The sequence below is a fragment of the Solanum stenotomum genome, chromosome 3 (genome assembly GCF_019186545.1).
Source record: "Solanum stenotomum isolate F172 chromosome 3, ASM1918654v1, whole genome shotgun sequence".
In the NCBI taxonomy this organism is placed as follows: domain Eukaryota; kingdom Viridiplantae; phylum Streptophyta; class Magnoliopsida; order Solanales; family Solanaceae; genus Solanum; species Solanum stenotomum.
This window is the reverse complement of record NC_064284.1, coordinates 923869-949096: the sequence shown is the minus strand read 5'-3', so window position 1 is coordinate 949096 and position 25228 is coordinate 923869. Positions and strand designations below refer to the sequence as shown.

Sequence of the window (25228 nt, the reverse complement as noted above, 5' to 3'; positions counted from 1 at the left end):
CACTGTATATGGGTGTTTTAATTATTTGCGTTTTTATGGATTCCCTATTTTTATGAACAATCAATCTAAACATACTATTCAATCAACATGACTTAGCCACAACAATCACTACGTACTACTTATTTGAATTTGAACGTATTTAACAAGTTGACTACTTATGCAAAATTGCAAAATCATCAAAATAATGTAATCTTTTTCAACTAGTACTATATTATTGAATTATACTGATTATATTATTATCGTAGAGGAAGTTGGACACGTGGAGTGTTGATGGAGTTGAGAATCCACCATTGGCATTCAATAGTCATTGGCCGCCAAAGTATCGTCCAAGTGTTACGCTGCCACTGCTGACCACGTGTTTGTCCGTGCCACTTCTTCACACGACACGTTACTATTCTCTCAATAAAACCGGTTCTATTTTCCGGGTCGGGTAAATTAACCCTTCCTTATCGCCTTCCAACACCTAACACGCGTTCTAGAAGCAAAACTGAGATAGGGACTGAGAGACGAGCCGTATTCGTTGAATTGTTATTTTTGCAAAACCATATTTACGTATGTACCCTTGCATTTTCCTTCAAATTACATACTTTTGCGCGGGACCCGCTATTCTTTCCCGCATCTAATGGGTGGAAATTGACGGTCAGGATTTCTCGTGATATGTCCCCACTAAAGATCATATCCTCTAAAATTAGGATTTAGAGATTCATCAGTGGAATCCTGTATACCGGCCCCATTCAGAATTAGGAAAAAAAATAATATCTAAACACACTTATCTAAAACACAAGCAGGTCAAGAAGAAAACAAACAAATAAAAAGTAAATAGAACAAATTAGCATTTTGCAAGAAATGAGAAATAAAAACTACATAAATCCCCAATTTTAAGAGATACAGAGTAAAATAACCTCTTTTTATAAAAAAAGAGAGGTAAATAACCATAAATAAACAAGGGAATCACAGTACATATATAAAGTATAATAATAATTGAAAAGAAAAGAAAGAAGGAAAAGGGTTTAAATGTATTAGATGAAGTCATTCCATCACAATTATTGAGTTAAATATTTCACTTACTAGAGCCACAGAAGATGGATAAAAATAATAACATGTCTGGTTCCTTTTTTTTTTTTTAAATTAGGTAAATGATTAATTGTCAAAGAAAAAAATATTATAATTGTACATTAAAAAAAATTAGGTTTAATACTCCTAATATAGACACTGTTGACATTGACCTTTTCTTCCGGTGATTAAATTAGCAGAAGAAGGAACTAGATACAAGGTTCTAGTTTTCATATTAATGCATCATTAAATAAATTAAAAAGGAGAAATGGAGGCACTGACACACTAAATACAGTTCCAATCTTATCTCAACACTAATTTTCATTAGTTTAATGTTATCTTATTGTTGTAATCCATTAGTACAATCCTTGGCATTAAAATAATAGGGTATTTTATAGTTTTAAAAATACATTGAAAAAGATGTTACCAATAATTTAATTAAAAAACTGTAAACCGGAGAAACAAAAGGAGGAAATTTCCCGTTATTTGAGAGACATCTCGAGGCTATTCCGGTCATTATACTTTGCGTATTCCTGGCCCCTAAGCAACCATAAAGAGGAGCATGAATGTATAGAATATCAATGCAAATAGTATTTTCATATTCAGATTGAAGAAAGAGTAATTGGAGAAGAAACAAGAACAATTCCAGTAAAAATATCAGTCCACTCTCTCTTCCAACAATTTTTACGAGTTTTCTTTTTGTTTAAATTCTTGTTCAAGTTTCATTTTTTTCTCATTTTCCCCATTTTTTTGGGAAAAAAATCACTCAGATCTTCCCATATTTGTTGTAAATACCCAACTTATCTTGAAGAATCTGTGAATTTATAGGTTTCTACACATTTATTCAGGTTTAGATTGATTATTTCTGAATTGATTGTAAACAATTTAGGAATTAGGGTTTCGAATTGCTGTAAAATTTGGATCTTTGGTGGTAATATTCAGAATTTCAGCTTCTAGATTGGTGGGTTATGGCGGTTCCGACGATAGCACTGTACGCAAGTCCGCCGAGTAGTGTGTGTTCTACACCATATCAATGCCACTCTCACGCGTCTTATGATTTCGATTTGAACGGCAGATCATCGTCGTCTTCCTCATCGACATCCTCTTCGTCCCAGAAATCCATTGTCGGTGGCCTGTCGTCTCTGTTCTCTTCGCCAACGGTGAAGGCCAGCTATTCAACTGGAACCGAGGATTTGGGGTCTCTGTGGCATGATAGAGGCGACGAATTGAGCAGCTCTTTTCGTTGTTCATCCCTCAGCTCGTCATTGAAAAGGGATCATCAGAGTCCAGTTTCTGTGTTTCAAGGGCCTGTTTCATGTAGTACTAGTAGTAGTGGAATTGGATCATATTCCAGAAGTCCTCCTAAGAGAATTGCTGGGGATGTCTGTTCCATTCGTTCTGGGACTGGTGGATTGTTCAATGGTTTTGTTAGGCACGCCTTGGGATCCTGTGTTGATCACGATCCGGTGGCTTTTCAGGTCCTGGATGTTGATTCCCGTTCATCAGGGCTATTGGATGAACTCACCTTTAACATGGAAGAAGGTTTCTTAGAGTCCAATTCAGAACCTTATGCTAAAACTTTACTGTTGGGTGCACAGGCAAGGCATAAAATCTTTTATGATGATTTTGTGGTGAAGGCATTTTATGAAGCTGAGAAAGCCCATAGAGGACAGGTGATTGTTTTTGCCTAACTTTTACTAATTCCCACTGCTATTAGTAAAAATTTTAGTTTTGACTTATTGTATTGTATTGGTTTTTTAGGTGCGAGCTACTGGTGATCCTTATCTACAGCATTGCGTTGAGACTGCAGTTTTACTCGCAACGATTGGGGCTAACTCGACTGTTGTTGCTGCTGGACTTTTGCACGACACACTTGATGACACATTCATGACTTATGACTATATATTCCGGACGCTAGGAGCTGGTGTTGCTGATCTGGTTGAAGGGGTATGGAGATTGACTTGTTTTCTTATCTGAAGCTCCCTGTTGTTAACACACTCTTTCATAACTTTGGGCATTTAAACATTTTGTTAATGGTCTTTTTTCCATATGCAAAGGGTGTTGCATTTAATTTTCAAATGTAGATTAAATTTGGTTTTTGTTTAGGATTTGTTTTAGTAGGCATTTGGACAATACATAGGTTAAAGTTAAAACAAGAGTATTGTGTTGAAGTTGAGAAAGAACCTTTTGAAACTTAAGTTAGTTTTGGGTAGTCATTTCACTTTGAAAAAAAGTTGTAGATTTGTCATTGCAATACATTGTTCATTTGAAGTATTATGCACACCAAGTTTTGAATGTTTAAACAGTATCCAAAATGTGTTTGCAATCACTCATGGCCAAATCACTATTTGCCAAAAACTGACTTTAATATTGGGTATGAGTATGTCTTTGATTAGTGAAGGTTAAAGAGATCATACAAGCATCTGCTGTCTTCTATGTTTAATAATGATAATCCCAACTCCCAAGTGTTAAACTTGTTTTAACTTAAATCATTTTGTCTAGGTGTCAAAGCTTAGTCAATTGAGCAAGCTTGCACGAGACTTCGATACAGCCAGTAAAACTGTTGAGGCAGATCGATTACACACCATGTTCCTTGCTATGACAGATGCAAGGGCTGTTCTCATAAAGCTAGCTGATCGTTTGCATAATATGACTACTTTGGATGCATTACCATCTACAAAGCAGCAAAGATTTGCAAAGGAAACTTTGGAAATTTTTGCTCCTCTTGCCAATCGCCTAGGCATCTCAACCTGGAAAGAGCAGCTGGAGAACCAATGCTTTAAACATCTTAACCCGGATCAGCACAATGAACTCTCATCAAAACTCATGGATTCTTTTGACGAGGCTATGATTACCTCTGCCGTGGAGAAATTGGAGCAAGCGTTAAGTGATGGATCTGTTTCTTATCACGTACTTTCAGGGCGTCACAAAAGCTTGTACAGCATTTACTGCAAGATGCTAAAGTAATTTCTCTGCCCATTTAATACACTTTTAAAAGTTGCACCAGTGGATTTGGCTGATCAGCCAATTATTTAGTGCCTGTAGTTTATAGACAAGACATACATGTTATTTAGGGCTGTACTGTGTAGGAATCGTTTTCTGCAGATTATTCAATATGATGATAATTACTTGCCATTGTCATTACACACAGTTAGAAACTTTTGGAAGCCTTGTGCATTCTGTGCAATGCTACTTTCTTACTAATGTTGCCTTTGTGAATTGTGACAGTTGAGCTAACAGTATTTTCATATTCTACAGGAAGAAGCTTAATATGGATGAAGTCCATGACATTCATGGGTTGAGGTTGATTGTTGAAAATGAGGAGGACTGCTATAAAGCACTTCAAGTTGTTCACCAGCTATGGCGCGAGGTACCTGGGAGATACAAGGACTACATAGAAAAACCCAAATGCAATGGGTAAGCAGCATGAGAGTTTTGATTCTGCCACTCTCTTTTCTTTCAAGTTTTTGCCCCTAATATGGATGTGTAATTTTTAGGTACCAATCTCTTCACACAGTTGTTCTCGGGGAAGGCATGGCGCCTCTTGAAGTTCAGATCCGAACAAAAGAGATGCACTTGCAAGCTGAATATGGCTTTGCCGCTCATTGGAGATACAAAGAAAATGACTGCAAACACTCCTCTTTTGTTCTTCAGATGGTAGAGTGGGCTCGTTGGGTTGTAACCTGGCAGTGCGAGACAATGAGCAGAGACCAGTCATCTGTTGGCCACACTGAATCGATTCAGCCACCTTGCAAATTCCCAGCTCATTCTGAAGATTGTCCCTTTTCTTGCAAACCTGATTGTGGAACTGATGGGCCTGTCTTTATCATTATGATTGAGAACGATAAGGTCTGTATCTACTTGTGAATCCTGAAAGTTACAGAATTGATAGTCATGGTGTCAACTATCAGGAATGTGTTTTGACACTGTTTTTTCTTTGCAGATGTCTGTGCAAGAATTCGCTGCAAACTCAACTGTGAAGGATCTGTTGGAGAGAGCTGGCCGTGGCAGCTCTAGATGGACACCCTATGGATTTCCTCTGAAGGAAGAGCTAAGGCCAAGGTTGAACCATGAACCAGTTAGTGATCCCAACTGCAAGCTAAGAATGGGAGATGTTATAGAATTAACTCCAGCCATACCACATAAATCGTTGACAGAGTACAGGGAGGAGATTCAGCGAATGTATGATCGAGGTGTAAGCCCTCTTCCTGCCGCTGCCAATACAGTAGTTGGTCTGAGGAGTTGACAGTTGATGTTTTCCCCTTCTCCTAGATTAGGGTCCTCCTTTAATCTTGTACATAATTACAAATGATAAGCATTTGTACAGAACAGCCGTGGTTCTGTTTATAAAAAGATAAATTAGGTGACTGATTTATTCAAGTCTTGACTTGCATTTGTTACTTTTGGAAATGCAGACTGCTTTTCCATTTTCCCTTATATTTATACCATGGTGTATCTATCTTTCACCTTTTTTGATTCTTCTTTTAAAGCTGGATTGCAACATGAAGGTTTTACTTGTTCCTGTGCTCAGTAGCAAGGATAATTTCCTTGTATGTTAATGTATCTGCTTTGATACCTGATTTCTCTTTCGGATCACCAGTTAGATTGTATTTGAACGAGTGAAGGGAAGATTCGTGTGTATTGTTTACTTATATACTTGTTCAATTCTGCAATTAAATATCTAGTTGAAACATAACAATCATCACATTATAAAGAAGCTATACATGAAAAAACAGGAGAGTTTCAAACACAGCAATACAATATTATTGGTTTTAGAGGAGAGAGAATACATTAAGATTAAGGCAAAGTGAACAGTGAACCATGAGAGAGGAGTAGTTAATTTCCTTTGTATCCTATTCCAGTGATAATTCTTAACTCCAAATTAGACGGAGGATGAGGAAATTAAACAAACATCTATTTCCACAAATATTGTCTCTGCCAGGAAAGCACACATAAGAGCATAACCAAAACAGCAGCAAGACCCCAAGAGGAGCTCCCAATTCTAAGCACAGCCGAAGGTTCTGGAGAAGCGAAAATGGAAGATGTAGTTGCTCTTCCTCGTACTGATGACGAAGAAGTGCTTTTAATTGCAACAATTAATCCAGTCAGTAGAACAGGCAATACCATTCCCCCACAACTCCATCTCGTCTCGTAATAACTGTTCTCTTTCTTTCCTCGATCCACATATAATGGCGATAGAACAACAGCGGAAACAAGGGCTAGAACCATTGCTACTCCTCTATGCGAAGAATATTGGTATGAACTTGATGCATAATTCTCCATATTGATCAAAAGGTCGTTTGAATCAAACCTTCAATTGTATCGATGATATATAGTGGAGGAATATAATATAAATATATAGAGAGAGGGACAGGATGAGCTATCAAAGGAATGTAGGTGTAAAGTGATGATAAAAGTGACCGAAAAATTAAAGCCGTCCAAAAAGCAGCAAAGGAAGAAGATTAATTATTTAAAAATAAGACTTGGGCAAGAAGAAAAGGCAAAATGTGAAGGAAAATGGTGAAGTAAGGTATATAGAAGTGGATCATTTTTTACTTTTTTCTTGAAAAAGATGTTCACAATTGACAGCAAAAGTTGAATTTCTGGTTTACTTAAACAGTGTAATGGAGAAACACCTGGCACTGAATATTCATTTTTTTTGCTATTATTATGAACTGGGGACTACATTGGGGAGGAAAATAAATGAAGCTCTTTTCACTTTCTTTCTGAATTTTGATTACTTCATTCAATTCGTTCCAACAGACAGGCATGGTTCGTCAAATATATTTTTCTTTATATCAATGATTGAAGAAAATGTGTTATATTTGATTGTGAATCATATCTCTCTTTATTACATGATGGGTTTGCACATTGTTGCCCCCTTACAGGTGAAACAGAAGGTGCTGGATCAACACCAACCACATGAAATTTTATTGAAAATGTAATTCATTTGATTAATTTAAATTCGTATTATGGGATCACATTTTGAAAGTAAAGACGACTTCATATAATTTGAATTTCTACTTATGAATACTCGTAAATATTTGAGGGTCCACGATAATTGCATAAATTGATTATGAAGAGGAAGGAAAACCTACCAAAAGCTCATAACTCAAAGTCCTAAGAGGCCCTACTCCAACCCGTTTAGTGTGCCTTTGTCGTCTCATATATATTCACTTCACTTGATTACTTACTCATATTATTCACGCAAGGACAAAGGAGTCATGGTCCTATTTTTATGATTTTCTTTTATTATCACCTTGTTTTTTTACTGCTCATTTGGATTATCTGATATAAGTTCACAATTTAGCCAAATTCTGATGTCTCATATTGCAAATTGCAATTTATTTTTTTATTGCAAGTCACAATTCACTCATAATGTGCCGCCGCTGGATCGTACACCCGTCACTCCATGAATTATAAAATACTCTCCCGTTTTAATTTTATTAAATTCGGTTTAAAAAAAAGGACTTATATCTTTCTTTTTATGGCAATGTAACTTTATAATTTCAACTTTCTACATGACTTATACATTTTAATACATACTATATATTGAACAATACAAAATCAAAATCGTTTTTACTATCTTAAACTTCATGTAAAATCAAAATCAATTAAATAAATTAAAACAGAAAGAACAAGAGATTCTCCAGTGATCTTTGATCAAAATGGCTACAATAGTTACACGTTTGAATCGCTCTGAGAACAAAAACTACCCATTAATTTCAGTGTCCAAAAGGAATCTTGTTTACTCATACAGTGTCTAACAACACAGATATCAATCTGATGAAATAGTGCCATGTCACCAGTACATGTCCACAAGAATCAATAGATTTTGCCGGCCTGAGTTAAAAACTTTTTTGGAGTATTTATATTGACAAATGCATTTTAATGGTGATGCAGTCCATTTATAGGAAAAAGTACGAACTTGTTCTAGATCATTAAGTTAATCCCAAAGTGTAAAATTTTAATTGTGATACAAATATCGTAAAATCTAATTACGATAAGAAAAATGTTGTGCATACAACTCTATTATAAATTGGCAGATACAATATGTAACTCTATAATTAAAGAGAAAGCTAAATGTCACATTGTCGAGGTCGATGTACAGCCATATAAGAAATCACTAATTGGGGGTGCTATAGCACCAAGTTATTTTCCAAAAAATGAATTAAACGTGATGAAAAATAATTCTCTTATTTAATGTTAGCACCACACGAGAAAATAAGTCTCATATTAGTCAACTCCAAAAAAAGGTCTATTTTTATATTTCAATATTTAGTTTCAGACCATAAAATTTGAAGTATACCTTTAATTTAAGATTATGAAATTAAAAAAAAAAAAGTTCTTTTATTTTTACTATATATAAATTAAATTATAACGAGAGGATCAAAATTTAATGGGGAAAAGAAATACTCCGTATGGTAGTCCTATATATTATATTAGTAAGAGGTAGGCTAGGTAGATCAAATCCGTTAGGCAGTGATGGAGAGTCTGCGCCTCTGCTTCCACAATTTCTTATCCTACCATCTCTCCATCATTGTTAAAATTTTCCGGTGGTTATTCTCCCCTTTACCTACCATCAAACGCTTCCCTCTCTTCGTCCCTTTCATCGACGCATATATATCCCTCTTATTCCGATTTTCCAACTTATCACCATGCACCCTCGATCTAGACGACCAAACCACCATCCATTTCTGGGCTCCCAATCACCGCCGTTACGACAAACCAAATCTCGTCCTCATCCACGGTTACGGTGGTGATGCCAAATGGCAATTTATGTACCAAGTCAAATCACTGGCTCAATCGTTCAACCTCTACATTCCGGATCTGTTATTCTTCGGTAAATCGTATACGACTCGGAAGGAACGGACGGAGGAGTTTCAGGCGAAATGCGTGGTGCAAGGGTTAAAGGAATTGGGAGTGAGAAATTGTTCGATGTTTGCCATTAGTTATGGGGGATTTGTTGGGTATCGAATGGCGGAGATGAATCCGGAAATGGTGGAGAAAGTAGTGATTTTGAGTAGTGGAGTGGGGTGCTCGAAAGATCAGAAGGAAGAGCAGTTGAAAATAATTGGAAGAGATCCGGTTGAATTGCTCATACCGGCGAAACCAGAGGATCTGCATGTGCTCGTAAACTTGTCAATTTACAAGTATAATCCTTTCAAGTGGGCCCCTGATTACTTTCTCCAAGAATTCATTGATGTGAGTACCTGGCCTCCTCATCATTCTTCACTAAAATTTACTTGTCCGAATTTGGTTCCACACAATTTAAGAAAGTGCCGAAGATTTTTAAATCACATTTCAAAATATTCAATTCCTAAGTAAATTGAAAAGAGTGGAAATAGTAATTAATTGACATTATTGAGTTATATTCTACTATTTTAAGATAAATTACGTGCTTCAATGATTGGTTTTGACTTTTGCTACCGTACTTCTGGTAATGGAAGTGTATTTTTGTTATTTTGTTGTTGCATGCAAACGAAGATATATATTTATCTGTATTTGATGTTTAAATTAAATAATTTCCACTCGTCATAATTAACCTATTAGTATTAATTAAGTTTATGATAATTAATTATGATTGAATAATTGAAATTTATACTCAAGGTGTGGGTATATACTTACATACCTGGAATATTCCTTATTTTTAAAGGACTGTTTTTTTAGCACAGAGTTTTGTAAGGTGGGTTTAAAATGAAAGAAAATGTCTTCACTAAAAGTGCTTTTCTGAAAATAAGTGACTATTTTGCTTGTTTTTTGGTGTTTGCTAGAGTAATAAGTACTAGTATAAACCGAGGCGGACTCACGTGCACCCGTTAATTTCGAAAAAAAATAATTGATAGAAATTAAGATATAATTAACAGTGCACCCATGAAAAGCACATGAGTGTCATTGTCCTACTAGTACAAGCTAAAGGATTCACCCGTGAGACTGGGTTCAAATCCAGCCAGAGCGTTAATTTCACTGTTTTTATTTTAAGTTTATCTTAGTGCTCATGTTTGAGCTAAGGTAATATAGGTGCACCCAAAGTTTTCAAATCCTGGATCCGCCTATGAGTATAAAAGATATTGTTCCAGGGAATTTATATACTCCACTTACCTTTATATATATAATTAAGCAAATACTATCCGAGTGGGGTTGGATGGGATGTTGAGAGGTAATGAGTGAAGTACAATTATTAATTATACTTTTTGTACTTTGGAATCATTTTCTTTATTTTCAAGGAATTTACAAACACACTCCAAGTTCACTGATAATTATAACAAATAAAGATTACAGAGATGTAAAAAGTGGCTCTCTTGATGCTCTTCCTGTATTGTTTGAAGATGATAAGTAGGACTTACCTGAAGGAGAAGCAAGAGCTGGTGCACCACTTGCTGTCCAATCATACAGATTGCAGATTGCCCATCCTAAATCAGGTCAAACTTCTCCCCATATTCTTTAACAAATCAACACATTACAGAAAAAACTTCATGGATGTGAAATCATTCTGTTGACTATATGTATAATCATAAAAATAACTTGTTTTTTGTTGCTTGATTTGGTGTACAGGAAACTCTGCTTATTTGGGGTGACAAGGACAGAGTCTTCCCTCTTATGTTCGGCTACCAGTTGCAAAGGTACTTTTAATCCTGATTTATATGACTTACTTTTCTTTTTTAGTGGACTACTAGATTCTTCATACTGAATTTGTATTTTAACTTGTAGGCATTTGGGGCCAAGAGCAAAGTTGGAAATAATAAAAAACACAGGACATGCAGCAAACATTGAGTCTCCTGATTCTGTCAATGCTTTGATTAAAGCCTTTATCTTGCCGCAAAGCAAAGACTTAAATGGTTGAAACTGGAGTTAATCTTGATACTGCTAGGCTTAGCTGGGGGTTCTTGCTCCCTATGTTACATATCTCTATTACGTACGGTACTGTTTGTAAATAATGGGACTTTGAAGTATTACGAAGTCTCTTAGATGATATAAAACAAGTTAATTTAATGTACGTTTGATGAATAGCATCAACCTGAATGCAATCAGCTTAGTTTTTGACTTGTTGCCTCTACAAATTCACTTATGAAACACGTCTAACGTGGTAGTAAGGAAGTACAATTTGACTCAAAATAGCTAAATCTTCCATAATGAGCAGAATGAAATTGGCTGCCCTTTCCAGCATAGATCCACACAGCCATCTTTCTCCTCCACCCTCATCTCCCAATTGCTGTCATACTTCCTCAGCAAAGCCCGAGCTCCGTCAATGGCATCTTCACCAAACACCTCTTTTACAAAACCAACGCTCCTCATTCTTTCACACCATTTCTCCTTCCTTTCATTCATTTCTCCCATGTTCGTCAACGCCTTTGCTGCTTCTCCTTCCATCATCCTCCTTTCTTCGCTCTCCCGCCCTTTGTAGGCCACACTCGTGGAATCCAAAAACCTCCATAAGTACTCCACTCGCCTTGAGAACGTTGTCGCAAAGTCCCCACAGCTGTTGCAGCTACACTCTGTGTTGTTCTCGCTGAGAACTAATCCTTTCGGGCCCAAACTCTTCAATATCTTCAACAAATCTGTTCGATCATCCGGGATAGTATGATTCAAGTTATGCAGTCTAAATTGAGCACAGATGACTAAGGTTTCATCAGATGTAGAATTTATGATTTGGGAATTGAGATTTTGAAGAGGAAAATTGTCCAGTCTGTTGATCTGTAGATTAATGTTGATAGCCTTAGCATAGGCTAGTAGTTGCGAGGAAAAATCGTAACCAGGTGGCCCGATCACAAATGGATTGCCTCTCAATTCTCCGTTTTCTGTGGTGGGTGTAATAACGGTCAGGCGAACCAGTGGTGGTGGTCCACCTGACCGCCTAGTCAATTCTTCAAGAAGAGTTGGCCATTGAAAACCATGAGAAACTCCAATATCAAGGATATGAAGGTTCTTTAGCCGATCCTGTTCTCCAATTATTTGGAGAACAGATGAATTCGCAATGTTATTGGGGATTCGGAACCAGGGACTAATGTCGATGAAATTGATCAATGAGTACCTGAAGAATTTATGATTCGCAGAAGAGAAATTAGTAACTCCAATAGTTCCAGAGGATGCTGATGATGAGCCAGGGGAAGACAAATGATGTGTCAAGGCGCGGAGTCCATGAGCAGCTAGCCTGTGGTTGGCGTCACCTGTGAACGACGCCAACTCATGGAGAACGTACAGCAGATGTTGCACACGGTTCATGTTACCGACAGTGATTGCAGCAGCACAAGGGTTGAGCAAATGTTCTGCCCATCTTCCTTCTTTGTTGTTACTGTTATTTCCGGTTGATTTTGTTGTTACTCTCTTTGGCCTTCTTACTTGCACTCCTCCTTGATCACCTATAATATGAGCATTTTGTGCCTCATTAATCTGACGGTTATGATTTTTCTTTGACGTCTTCGGATTTTGATCAGATATTTTCCTTTTCTTAGACAGATCCACCGGCTGTGGATGATCCAAAATGATGGGCTCCAAAGGGATATTGCTAATAGCTGTGTTGACTGGGGAGCTAATGTTGAACGAGTTACAAGTATTGTCGATGATGATGTTGTGATTAACGATCTGATCATCTTGATCAGGAACCCACCATGAGTCCGCATAGAAATTTAAATCATCGGTGTAACTGTAAGGTTCATCGAGGAAGGATGGAACATCGGATAAAGTAGTAGCTAGCCACTCTGATATGGGATCAGAGTTGGAATTAGGCTCAGGTTCTTCAATGGCCATTGTATCACAAAAATTATGATGAGAAAGGATGTTTTGGTGTTTGGTCATTGACTATGCAAATAGAGAAGAGTTTATGATGTGAATTTGTTGTGTGGAATTGAAATAAGTGATGTAAAACAAATGGTAACAATAATTTTTTTTTGAGGAACAAGACAGGATGGGGCATTTATTTTTAAGAGGCAAAATTGCTGTTATTTTGGAAGTTATGCTGTTCTATTCTGATATTATTTGTTTAATTTAAGCTGGTAATCTTGTCTCCGATTCGTGCTGTTATTTGACTTATTTTCTGGCGTGTCACGATTGTTCACAGTGTTATCAACAACACAGTTGGAGGCACTAAACTAATACTCCCTCCCTCTAAAAATATTTTTTTTCTAAAGTTCAAGACGAAATTAATAAAAAGGAATTCCATTTAATTTATCTTTAGTTGTAGTTGTTTTGAAGGCTACAAATACTGACACACAGAAGGCTCCTAATTAATATTCAACATGTAAATAAAAAACACGACAAGTATTTTGAGACGGAAGGAGTATTGTTTGTCTAAGTTTCCTGGATAGTGACAGGTTTTTGTGTTTGAAATTTCAGGGGACGGCAATCTCTTCATCACCGTGATTTTTTTAATGGTGTTTTTGTTTGATATTGCTTTCTCCTAGGCTATTGGCTGATGCACTTTTGGCATCTTTCCCCAAATCAACAATTGACCTCTAAACAACTCATAATTCTAGTCTTTTCCAAGAAAATAATTGTTTTTTTGATCTACCAAAGATCCTATTATTAACACACCATTTTCAATCTTTATTGCAACTTCTTTACAAAATCAACAGAATACATAATATGTAACTGCGTTAAGATATTCTTGTTTTCCCAGTGTTAAATAAGTTGTGAGAGTTAGTTGGTATATATTTACTCACACTCGGGTCGTTTGGTTTGAATACTAGTTATGCTGTGATTAGTTATGTTGGGATAAGTTATACTGAGATAAGTTATGCTGGGATTAGTTTTTATTGCTTATTTAGTTTGTCATATTCAAACTAATATTCATTGTATAATTTTTGAGAATAAGTTGTTTGTTTACAAAAATACCCTCACCTTATTTAGTTTTTTTTTTTTACATTTTCTTTGCAAGCTTTAGTTATTCATTCTTAAAAATAAAATTTCCATCTTATTTAGCTTAAATATTTTTGTGTGTGCATTTCCATGATTGTGTCGTATGTTTTGCCGTATGTTTTGAAATTTAAACGTTCATCTTATTTAACTTAAAAATTAAACTTTCATCTTATCTAGCTTAAAAATAAAATGTTCATCTTATTTAGCTTAAAAATAAAACTTTCATTTTAAGTTTATTAAAGTAAAATAAAATTTATTATTAAAGTTATCTACATTTTAATTATAGATAAAATATAATTATTAAGTGCGTAATAAACATAATAATTACACAAATAAATTCAACTTATAATATATTCATAAATAAAAATTGTATTTATAAATATAAATTTTTAATAGAAAAATATATTTATCATAAAAACAACAAATAATTAAGGTTGTGAATGTTATTATGTTGTTAAAAATTATGTTAATATGTATGGATGTAAAAGTGGTGTATAAAAGAGAGTTTAAGGGGGGTATTTTTGTTAATTTACATAGGATTACTATACCACCCCCGGTGAGGGATAACTTATCCCAGGACTAATTGTTAATCCCGGGATAAGTTATCCCAACCTTTGCAACCAAACAATGAATTAAAGGCCACTAAAAAGTTGTCCCATGATTAATTTATCTTATCCATCACACCAAACGACCCAAAAGTTATGTCAGTATTTATGTCTAACTTGGCAATGACATGAGGTTTTAGTAATTAAACGTTAAAATGAGAACAAGCTTGCGATAAATATGGGGATAAGGCAAAAGTACCCTCTTCAACTATAGACGAAATCTCAGCGATACACCTTAACTATACATGAGTCCTATTACCCCCTGAATTATTTTTAAGTGTAATAAACACACCCTAAAACCTCTATAATCACTCACATGAAGGGAGGTGTCTTACATTCGCCTCCACATCATGTCAGCGCCACATCATCAATTTGTTAGATTTTTATAAATTTTTTTAAAAAATCATGTTATTTTATTCATTCTTCTTCATTACTATCACTACACCCACCATAACCACTAAAACACTCTATTTCCACCATTATTTGGGCAAGATGAAGTAAAGGACAATCGAAGTTGAAAGAAATGAGAAGAAGATGGTGTATTATTACAACGGAGAATCGAAGCGGAACTAAAGTGGGTTGAGTGCTATATTGACAGAAAACTGAAGCGGGGAGGGTTTCTATATCGATGGGCGGAGAGCTGAAGTATGGGGTGGAGTGATATATCTACGAACGGAGAACTGAAATGGGGGTGGGGGAATTGGGATATAACATCGATATTTGAGGAGGAGAGAATAATTAAATTTTATTTTTTAAAAAAAGAAAGTTTTAATTTAAATTGTACTCATGATATGTAGCTTATTTTAAATCTCTAATATACAAAATTGTTTTCCTCATTAGTGAATTTCATGTCAAGTATTTGAGTAAAAAATTAAAAGAAAAAGAAAAATTCTTTCGATATTATACAAATTGATGAAAATTACTGAAAAAATCCACTAGCAATTTAAGTATGTTGTGAAAAAATTAATTGTATTTCTAAAAATGATAAAATTTGACTCTATTTCACAATAAAAAATAGAAATTTAATTAAAAAGATGTCAAATTAAATCTTAATGTTAATTCATTATGTGTACTAATTACTTGTGAAAATGTGCAATTGAAAATGGACCCATGTCCATACTAGTTCGATTTTAATACTTTTTTTTTGTCTCTCACATGCCTCCAAGAGAGTGAGCACACTCTCCGTGCCATCTCAGCGTCGAAGGATATATTTATTACACTTTAAAACAATTTAGAAGGTAATAGGACCCATATATAATTAAGGTGTGTCGCTGAAATTCATCCATAGTTGAAAAGGGTACTTATGTCTTATCTCATAAATATATGTGTGCGCAATTAAACTGTACATATATATTCATTTGATATAAACAAACAATTTTTATCATGCCACACATAGTTTGGACAAAAAAAAAAAAGAGATAAACATAGTCAGTCGGATAGAGCTTTCTCAGTGCATTTGTAGTACCCGCATCCTTTTTTCACCTATAACGACCAAGTTATAGCTGGCCCATTTAGTTTGTGGATCCTAATGATCAGGAGGATCAATAGGTGTTTTTTTTACTTGATAAGATTATTGAGCTATTATGCTTTCTTCACAAATGGATGTCTGCTTACGGATTGTCATTGCTCAATCACTTTCTTTTTCACTAAATGATTGCTTTTAGTTGAACGAAAGAAAGGTGTTGTGAGGTTGATGATGGTTGTTTTATTAAAGAAGAAGATAAAGGTAACAAAACATATATGGAAAATCATTTTTTGCCAGTTTTTTTTAAATCTAAACTGTATATTAAGTATTTGTATTTTTTTTTATTTGAACTATTGCGAACTACTAAACACCTTCTGTCATGTGGACGAAAGGATATATGCAAATTATGTTATCATACTGGCGATTGTATTTAAGCACTTGGTATAGTCGTGATAGTTTAGGAAAAGAAAACCCAAGCAAAGAGTGATTTTCTTTATCTCATTAAAGAAATCAGTATTGTCATTAGCGGCTAAACCTTAATTACTGTTATATAAATTTGGGATCTTACTCGTTCTACCCATCCTTACAAATAAACTCATAATTTGAATTCCTCTTGTCTCATGTAGTCATGCGCAGTATAATTTCACATAATAGTCATACTCGGGAAAAAAAATGTTGTTCATTTCCCAACAAACAGAACTTAAAAGAAACAAAACAACCTTAGAGAAAAAAATACAACCGACCCAATTTGTCAACAAGAAGAAGACAAGGAAAATACCCAAAAACAGGATGAAAAAAAGAAAGATTAACAGCTAACACAATGCAATTGTTGCTTAATTAGTGCCTCCAAGCACACCCTTAAGTTTCTTAATTGTTGCTTCATCAAGGAATGTTGTTGCCCCAACCAACTTAGTTGGCAAATCATTAGCAAATAATGCAAAATCAGTAATCTGAAGTCCAGGATTAGAGCTGCTAAAAAATGCATAACCCACAGAAGTATATCCAGCATCACTCACTTGAAAATGCAATAATCCTTGTGGAAAAACCATTAAATCACCTTTTTTAAGTGTTTTTAAATAAACAGAATTTGCTGATGAAACAAATCCAGCAGTAATTGATCCTTGCACCACAAGTAAAATTTCAGAAGCACCAGGGTGAGTGTGAAATGGGATCACGCCACCTGCGGCCAAATCTAAACGGGCCGCAGAAAGCCCAAGCCCATTAAGACCTGGAAATTGGGCCGCAAATGCTGGTGTAACTGCGGCCTTTATAATGCTTGCTGTGTTTCCAGCAGCACTAAGCCCAGAAAACACGAAATCGTCAACTGTTACATTTGTAACACTTTTGCAAGAATAGCCAGAAGGTGATTCGGGTGCTTTAAAGTCTGCCACGCAGAAATCTTGAACAGCGGCATCGCTGCTCAAGATTAAGATAGAGAAGAGAAAGAGGAATTTAAACATTTTTTTAAAAAAAAAATAATCTTGGCTAGGATTAGTAAAAATTTGTTATATGAAGTTTGTGAGCAAGGAAGGTTAGTTTGTATGTGTGTATATATAGAGAGGGAAATGAGTGAGAATTTTGGATATTGAAGTGCAAAAAGGGCAAATTAACTGCCACTTGAATTTCTAAAGGGAATGGTAACCACAAGTTGTGTGATAGGGCTATCGTGAGTGTGTTTTGTCATCTCCTTGGAAATTACGTTCACTAGCCACTTTTTGTTCTTATTTTTGAAAAATAATTAATGTTATCGTAAAGGTATGACATATGGGCCTAACTTAATCTCCCGAATTTAGCTCTTGAGAGCAAGATTGTCCGAATTCAAATAAGTAAACCACCAGTTTATTCCCTAATTAATGTAGGACTGGAATCCACTCTAACAAGCTTATTAGGAAATTCACTATGTGCTACTCACATTAATAGAATATTTATAGCAATCTAACTTTTATTTGTGGTTGTGTCTTCAAACTATCTTTAATTGGTAAAACTTCTCGACATTATGGGCAAAGTCAGTCCCCAAATACAATTATGTGATGATATTGTTCGTTTTTTGTTAAACCAACACAGATTTTCAAAAAACATTACGGTATTAAGAGTAGCCCTACACCTTATACGTAGTTTTTTCTTCTTCTTTTTTTTTTTCAGCTCTCACTACAGCACAACCAACATTTTCAGTTGAAGAAATAGACAAAATAGGGAAAAAGAATAGAAACAAGGAGTATCTTTTTGGTGTTATATACATTACTTATTAGATTATTAAGAGGTGATGTGATTTTGGGATATTTTGATTTCCAATTTGATAGGTCCGACTTCAATCATCGAAAAATCATTTCAAAGAGTAATGATCGCTTAGTGCATTGTTTTATCATGGCAACATGTTTCTCTTCTATATTTTTCTCACAATACAAATGATATACAAAGTTCAATGGGGGCATCATATGGCATTTCTTTAGGCCACTTTTCTAATTCTAAAATTAATTCAATGGGGTTTAGTTTCGCCTTTAAAGATTGTTTGTATAATTTATTTATTTATTTATGTAAATAAATTTAACCAAGTGAACTAATACAGACATATATAATTTAAATAACAAACTCAACAAAGGTAAGTATTCTTGAGCTGAATGTAAATCAGAAATATCATTTACCATCATCTTTTGTGGAATACACCGAGTATGTTATTGTTGTAAAAAAAAGAAGTCAAGTACTGCAAATGCCCATAAGATGAGGGAGTTGATTTATTGAAAGTGGTCCTAATTTAGGGCACATGGTGAGAAAAAGTAAGGAAAAGGAGAAGTCTATAAGAAGACATATGCTGACAGCTCGAATCCAGAAAGGCATCAAAGAGATAGTTGTATGATCTATGCATAATAATGCAATATTGTAACTTACTTCTTAACTAGAAAAGGAATTATGTGGACAATAGCAATTGTCTTTCCACTAAAGAATATCGATCACCATTGAAGTCATATACACAAGAGGACAAACTAAGCAGAAAATTTTAACATTGATTAACGTCTGATATGGTGCAATGCTACCTTGTAACCAGGGGGGAGTTGGAAATTTGAGTTTAGGGATTTTTTAAACACAAATATATTTAGTTTGGAATTTGGATCAAAATTATTGAATTATGTTGATCTATTAACAGAATTGTAGCACATAATATGTTCTGCTGTTATTCAAATTATTTCTATAGCACATAATCCTCAACCATCTTTTAGGACCGGTTTCTTGTTGGTTAGCTAGGAAGATAATTATTCATGAATTGAAAATAACATAGTTAATAACATGTTTGATAGTCATTTAGTACATCGCTTTGTATAAAATTTACATACTAGGTACGGTCTTTGATTATCATTTTACAATCCCACATAATTAAAATATCTACAAGTATGAATCAATTGATGTATTATTTTACAAAGGGTACATAGAAGATGGGAAATAACTAGTACATTGCAAAATTTCTTACATTACTAATATCTACTTAAATCTAATAAGATTCTATGGAATAGTATTCTCAACAAACATTGACCCTCTTCCAAAAGTTATAAGTGTGCAAGGAAAGATAAATGGGAGTTACAAATCAAAAATATTTTGAATTTTGCGCACAAACGTACAAATGTAATAGGAGTATCAAATAATAATAACGTTGTTCTAATGTACTGGCGCACCTTGTGAAAAGCCATAACAGATTTAGAATCACATGAAATTTGATTTTTGTTTTTGTCCAACATAAAAATATGTTCAAATGTGGTTTGGGCTAAATAACATGATACAGGATCAATGGCGCTAAAATCCTAAAAATAGCTTGTGGATTTCGACAGTATAGGTAAGGCAAACCAAACATAATAACTTAAGGCACAATGGCACAGATAGCCAATTTTAGGACACCTATTTAAAGCAAAATTCACAACAACAAAATACTAGTGATAGAGTGTACAGTACTCACAGTAAATCACTGGATGTACTTCATATCCAATCAGTAAATCTTAAGAGTTTCGTGTGTATGAGAAAGAAGAAGACCAACAGTGCTTTTATCTAAAGTTTGTCAATACTGGCTATAAGTTAAATGAATTGAAAAAATTGGATATAGCTTAAATAGCAGGTGGGAATCTGGTTATCAGATGCAATTCCTACATAACGACAATTTGGGCTACACCCATCACAACAAGGCTACCTGCCAAAGTACAACCTTTTTGTTGAAACTCAATAGACCATCAAGCTATAGAATTATAGAAAAGGCCATTCGCATAATGCCCTTATTTTGGGGTTTCAAATTTGTGATTTTTAATTTTTGTATAAAAAGAATGACCCAGATATACCCTGACATAGAAAAAACAAAAAACAAAATCGTAAGACATGTTTTTATTTTCATATTATAATATAACACAAGTGATGTCACTTTGTTTCTACATAACATGAGTTGAAAGAGACAATAAGTTCAATTATAGAACCCACAATAAGAGGCATAAACTTATCCTACAGAATTTATGTCAGACCTAATGTCCAAGATAACTTCATTCCTACAAAGTTTGTGCTGAACAAGGCAAAAGTTCTCTAAACCTTGTGACATTCTCTTAGGTCAAGAAAATCATACAACCCATAAAACTCATGCCATAATGCATAAAGGAAAAAAAGGATCGACACTTATTCACATTAAATAATAAAGATAACCTGTATTTAGTGATGTTTATAACTGTTCAAGTCAGATACATTCTATATATAACCAAGTAATTCTGCCTGTTTTTGGTTAATAATACATCAAGGACAATATTATAGTTATAAATAACTGGTTTTCTTGGTGTTCAATCTCTATGGTACAAATCATCATTGCAGCTCGACAATGAAAAGTCATGCCTCTAACAACAAGTATCCTTGCCTCCCTACAAGCTACAAGGTCCACATCTTACCAAACAGAAAATAGGTAAATCTTTAATGTCCTTCAAAACAAATCCAGGCCACTTCCTTACAAATGATAAATGAGGCAACTGGTCATCTTAAAACTTTCCTTTATCACCTACAATATCAAAGATTAATAGTGTCAAGAATCCCCATTTTGTAGACACACACTACTGTAATCAAGAAATATTACTTACTAACAAATCCAATTTAAGTTAGTTGGAGTTAATGTCAAATTAAGTTCTACTACAAATTACACACCCCTCATTCATGGAAGCAAGCATCATGCTCTTCTGAAGTTAAAAGAGGATTACTTCAGTTTCAGACTCCACATCTTAATCCATTTCTCCAATACCCTTTTCTCCCGGAGTGTTCATCTTCTCCCATACCTTTAACTAGTTAGTTGCAGTAAACAGATTAGGAATTCGACAGTGATCCTTCGAAATTTCAGTAAACTGATAAACATACTACTCTATTATTTAGATGTCCAACAAAACTTTACAAGTGAGGTTTCTAAAACAAATCCACCATCTTTATTCTCTTGTAAACAAGACTTTTATTTTTGCGATATAAATATTCTAAGTTATGCTACAAAGGTACACAACAAGCAACCAAAATATGATCAATCAAGTATGACCTAGATAGGCAGTAAAAAGAAGGGCAATGGCAAATGAATATTAAAAGTCACAGTGGATTTTGCAAGATGCTTTGTGCACCGGGCTGCCCCTTTTACAGTAGATTTTGCGAAATTGCAGAACACAAGCCTCTGTGTACTACATTCTACCCTCCCCAGACCTCACTTGTGGGATTTCACTGGGTATGTTGTTGTTGTTGCAAAACACAAGCCTCATGACAATATATAGAGAAATATTCCACAAAAAGGAAGCAATGATGCACAGCACATGTAACTTTGAAGCATATCTATATTCAATAACTTTAGATCACTGGTGGAGTCAATTATTACTTAAGGCCCTCGTTAAACGAAAACTTCACCCAAAGTAACAGCTTTAATACAAGGAGGTAAACTACCAAATAATGGCACAGAATAGAAAACATCAATTAGCCGTAGATCATTCACAGAATCATAAGGAAAACTGTAATATTCACAATAAAATGTCAGAAGGAAAATGGACAAAATCACCCCAAAAGGAAAATTGCTAATAATGCCACAATCAAGAATTACCAATTTACAAGAGCAAAAACAGAAATGTCGACACCAATCTTCTGCTGAATCCTTAATTTTTGTAATCCATGGAGTGCCATATTCGTTGCCAAATCCGCTGTTCAAAGAATCTCAATCTGTATAACTCTAGCTATATAAAAACATGCTCCACCAGCTATTAATAATTAGTCAAAGAAATTGAAGTAACAACAGATTCATCAAATGGAAATGTGTCTTCAAAATCCAGAATGCGCTTTCAACAATTGCCTTCTCTTGATTATTAAAAACGCCACCACACAGATCTGCAAGATCGCGGCAATACCCACAAACATTAACCCAAGTCTCTTCCCCCAATTTAGCTTCGTTTCCTTTTGTGGTGGGCTTAATTTAACATTAGACTTATGGTGGTCTTGAGGGTGGTGTGAATGTTCCTTTTCTGAGGATTTAATCTTGGGAGGAGGTGGCGGAGGGGCTCTTTGATTGGGTGGAGGAGGTGGAGGAGCCAATGGTGAAGGTGGGGGAGGGGGAGGCGGAGGTGGAGGGGGAGGTGGTGGGGGTGGGGGTGGAGGCGGCGATTTCTCAGACTCCGGCGGCGGCGGCGGCGGTTGTAAATTAGGGGAATTCACATTTCCCTGCGACTGCACAGGAAGACTAAATAAACAGAAGAAGACCCCCAATATGAAGATTACCCAAGTCGACAATGACGGATCCATACATGGGCAATCAAATCTCAACAAAAATTAACTCCTCCCAACCCTCATGTCATCTGGGTCGGACTCAAATCCCCCAATATTTTCCCCAAATCGAAAGAACTAGGGTTTACAATTGTTTCCCCCCAGATAAGTTTTGTCCCTGATCTTGAAAGCAACAACTAAATGTTCCGAAACAATATGCTGATAATTCAAGAATCTGACTACTTGCGAGATTGACTAAGCGTGGAAAAGGAAGATATTTTTTTACCTCAAAGATTCACAAATATGATATTATCTAAATGCGGCAAATATCTTCTTCTTGTTGTTGAAAAATTTCTTCCCAAAAGTGGTCGTGATCCCCCTGTTATTCCTGAGAAATGAGGAAGATGAGAAATGGGGGACAACGAAGAGAAGAAAGAGAAAGAGAAAGAGAATGAGAGAGAGAGAGAAATGGTAAATGGTAAATGTAGGCGGGGGATTCAACGGTTGGTCTATTTTGGGAAATCAATTCACGATTTCATCGTCCGCAACTGTTAACTATTTTAACACCGTTATTCCGAGCGTTTATATCAAACGAAAACGAATAAATATATAATATGTTATTTAATGTTTATAAATTAAATTGATTTAGGAATATGTTTCTGTTCCTAACAGAATGATTGAACGTGAAATTGAATAGTTAGTGCATTAGGTTTTTGATGAACTTTTTAATTTAGAATTTTAAAATTACATAAAAAATAATTTTAAGAATTCATTTGATCGAATAAACGAAATAAAAGGGTAATGCTTAACAATACGAACAAATAATGGTTCTTCAATGTATAACTATATTTAACTCATATTATAATCATTGTTAGAGGACACAATTAAACTTGTCAAAATGTTTGTAAAGAATTTGAGTCATGAAAATGAAAAAAAAAATCATATCTAAAGTGTTATCTTGCAATGTGAGAATTTAAATTTTGTTGGATTGTGATGGGACAATGAAACCTCTACTCCTAACCAAAACGTTTGAAGTTCGAGTACTCGAATACCAGGTAATAATTTTTTATTTTTTTAAGAAAAAAAAGAGAACATGGCACGCAAATGGGACTACCATATTCAAATCTCCATGTTTTGTCTACGACACAACAAACAAATCACAATATACTAAAAGAGATTCCTTTATAGTTTTTGTCATAGAAAAACACTCCATCTGATAATTGATAGTAAATAGTACAATGAGTAATATTTAATCAAATTGTGCCAGAAAAATGTAAATGAAGTATGAACCATTGAATCCTCTTGATTTAACATGCACAACATAAAAAATGATCTTTAGCAGTAATTAATTAACGATAATAGCTTAATTACTGTTAAATATGTATTTTTAGCGGCAATTAACACTCTTTATACATATCCCTAAAGCCTTTAACAACATGGAATCTAATGACACTTAACTAGTGTCTGTAAAGACTTTAACACTCATTATTAATGTGTCTATTTATTGCCGCTAAAAGATGTTTTTGTTGTAGTGATGATAGCTAATTGGTTAATGAAATTGGTATAAAATTATGAAGCGTCAAGTTCAATTTTCATTATAGAGAAAAAAATTATAGGTGATTTTTTCAAATATGTTCGAATTTCAATGACAGAGTTAGTTGAAATGTGCATAAATTATTTGCGAACACCTCGATTATTAAAAAAAAAATACAAAATGTTTAAATGTTCTTCTAAGATCAAGGATGGCCCTATCTTAGAAAACCATGTTCTAGGATTGGTGCATCTCACTCACCAGATCTCTATTGAATTAAATAAACAAAGTATAATTTTAGTAAATCTGAATTGTGCAGTACCATAACGTCTGCCAGGGAATCCAATATTTCCAGCCCTACATACTACTTATAATTATTTTACTTCACATATTTTATATTACTATATTTCTTATCTTAATCAACTTATTATTCTATCTGTATTTTCTTTTTCACCATTCAACCATAATGATCTAAAATCAGTATCCAATTTTAAAATAAAAAAAGGTAGCTGTCTAAAAGGTACACCAACATTGCAAAGAATAATTGCACACACTTAACATTCAATTATTCAGGGTCCATTATTTTGCAAGTCTGATTTGTTGTATATAGCTTTTTCTACAAATCAGACAGCCTAAAATCTACTAGGACTATACACTTTTTTTGCAATAAAAAAGTCTCATTACCAAAAGAACTAAGCAAAAGATAAGTTAAATTATGAAGTATTAATAATTTAATCTCAATTTTCCTCTATTAAGTTTGTCAACTCCATGATAATCAGATCTATTCAGAAGAGAGAAAAAAAAAGTAACAAAAATTGTGTGTGCTGTTCGACAGCCATATATGAAGACAGTTTTGGCCTGATCATATATAGAGAGAAAAAAATTGTATAAAAAATCCTACCTGCAGAGGATGAAAAAGTTCCATTCATAATAATCAAAAATAGCTTTATTGACTTAGTTTTGAAACAAAAATTCTTCCAAAGGGTCCTA

At 34.6% G+C, this 25228-nt stretch overlaps 5 protein-coding genes and 1 long non-coding RNA gene across 6 annotated transcripts; 2 read left to right on the top strand and 4 right to left on the bottom strand.

Moving 5' to 3' along the window:
• The first annotated feature begins 1638 nt into the window (after positions 1 to 1638).
• Positions 1639 to 5433, top strand: LOC125857474 (probable GTP diphosphokinase RSH2, chloroplastic). The gene is made up of 6 exons (XM_049537077.1): positions 1639 to 2726; positions 2815 to 3000; positions 3556 to 4016; positions 4312 to 4470; positions 4551 to 4902; positions 4997 to 5433. The coding sequence occupies exons 1-6, from the start codon at positions 2022 to 2024 to the stop codon at positions 5297 to 5299; spliced, it is 2166 nt and encodes a 721-aa protein (XP_049393034.1). The 5' UTR covers positions 1639 to 2021; the 3' UTR covers positions 5300 to 5433.
• A 3097-nt stretch (positions 5434 to 8530) lies between these two features.
• On the top strand, positions 8531 to 11050 carry LOC125857481 (uncharacterized). The gene is made up of 4 exons (XM_049537088.1): positions 8531 to 9258; positions 10383 to 10475; positions 10609 to 10676; positions 10765 to 11050. Exons 1-4 carry the CDS (start codon positions 8539 to 8541, stop codon positions 10895 to 10897), a joined length of 1014 nt encoding a protein of 337 aa, XP_049393045.1. The 5' UTR covers positions 8531 to 8538; the 3' UTR covers positions 10898 to 11050.
• Positions 11051 to 11106: 56 nt separating this feature from the next.
• LOC125857476 (protein NODULATION SIGNALING PATHWAY 1) lies at positions 11107 to 13102 on the bottom strand. The gene has a single exon (XM_049537080.1). The coding sequence runs from the start codon at positions 12847 to 12849 to the stop codon at positions 11173 to 11175; it is 1677 nt and encodes a 558-aa protein (XP_049393037.1). The 5' UTR covers positions 12850 to 13102; the 3' UTR covers positions 11107 to 11172.
• A 3676-nt stretch (positions 13103 to 16778) lies between these two features.
• LOC125857482 (auxin-binding protein ABP19a-like) lies at positions 16779 to 17497 on the bottom strand. The gene has a single exon (XM_049537089.1). It carries the CDS (start codon positions 17436 to 17438, stop codon positions 16812 to 16814), a length of 627 nt encoding a protein of 208 aa, XP_049393046.1. The 5' UTR covers positions 17439 to 17497; the 3' UTR covers positions 16779 to 16811.
• Positions 17498 to 20632: 3135 nt separating this feature from the next.
• On the bottom strand, positions 20633 to 23194 carry LOC125857491 (uncharacterized). The gene is made up of 3 exons (XR_007445670.1): positions 22994 to 23194; positions 22055 to 22151; positions 20633 to 20989 (listed from the first exon to the last, which is right to left on the bottom strand). It is a non-coding gene; the product is annotated as an uncharacterized LOC125857491 (long non-coding RNA).
• On the bottom strand, positions 21895 to 23000 carry LOC125857487 (leucine-rich repeat extensin-like protein 3). Its single transcript, XM_049537092.1, has one exon. It carries the CDS (start codon positions 22744 to 22746, stop codon positions 22270 to 22272), a length of 477 nt encoding a protein of 158 aa, XP_049393049.1. The 5' UTR covers positions 22747 to 23000; the 3' UTR covers positions 21895 to 22269.
• Positions 23195 to 25228: the final 2034 nt, after the last annotated feature.

What these genes read in the sequence shown, in the direction of transcription:
- LOC125857487 (XM_049537092.1), bottom strand. Translation starts at nt 22,746, where the DNA reads ATGGATCCGTCATTGTCGACTTGGGTAATCTTCATATTGGGGGTCTTC.
- LOC125857482 (XM_049537089.1), bottom strand. Translation starts at nt 17,438, where the DNA reads ATGTTTAAATTCCTCTTTCTCTTCTCTATCTTAATCTTGAGCAGCGAT.
- LOC125857481 (XM_049537088.1), top strand. Translation starts at nt 8,539, where the DNA reads ATGGAGAGTCTGCGCCTCTGCTTCCACAATTTCTTATCCTACCATCTC. An exon ending in TTCTCCAAGAATTCATTGAT is followed by an intron (nt 9,259 to 10,382) that starts GTGAGTACCTGG and finishes TATTGTTTGAAG; the next exon opens with ATGATAAGTAGGACTTACCT. An exon ending in GATTGCCCATCCTAAATCAG is followed by an intron (nt 10,476 to 10,608) that starts GTCAAACTTCTC and finishes TTTGGTGTACAG; the next exon opens with GAAACTCTGCTTATTTGGGG.
- LOC125857476 (XM_049537080.1), bottom strand. Translation starts at nt 12,849, where the DNA reads ATGACCAAACACCAAAACATCCTTTCTCATCATAATTTTTGTGATACA.
- LOC125857474 (XM_049537077.1), top strand. Translation starts at nt 2,022, where the DNA reads ATGGCGGTTCCGACGATAGCACTGTACGCAAGTCCGCCGAGTAGTGTG. An exon ending in AGAAAGCCCATAGAGGACAG is followed by an intron (nt 2,727 to 2,814) that starts GTGATTGTTTTT and finishes TTGGTTTTTTAG; the next exon opens with GTGCGAGCTACTGGTGATCC. An exon ending in GAAAAACCCAAATGCAATGG is followed by an intron (nt 4,471 to 4,550) that starts GTAAGCAGCATG and finishes TGTAATTTTTAG; the next exon opens with GTACCAATCTCTTCACACAG.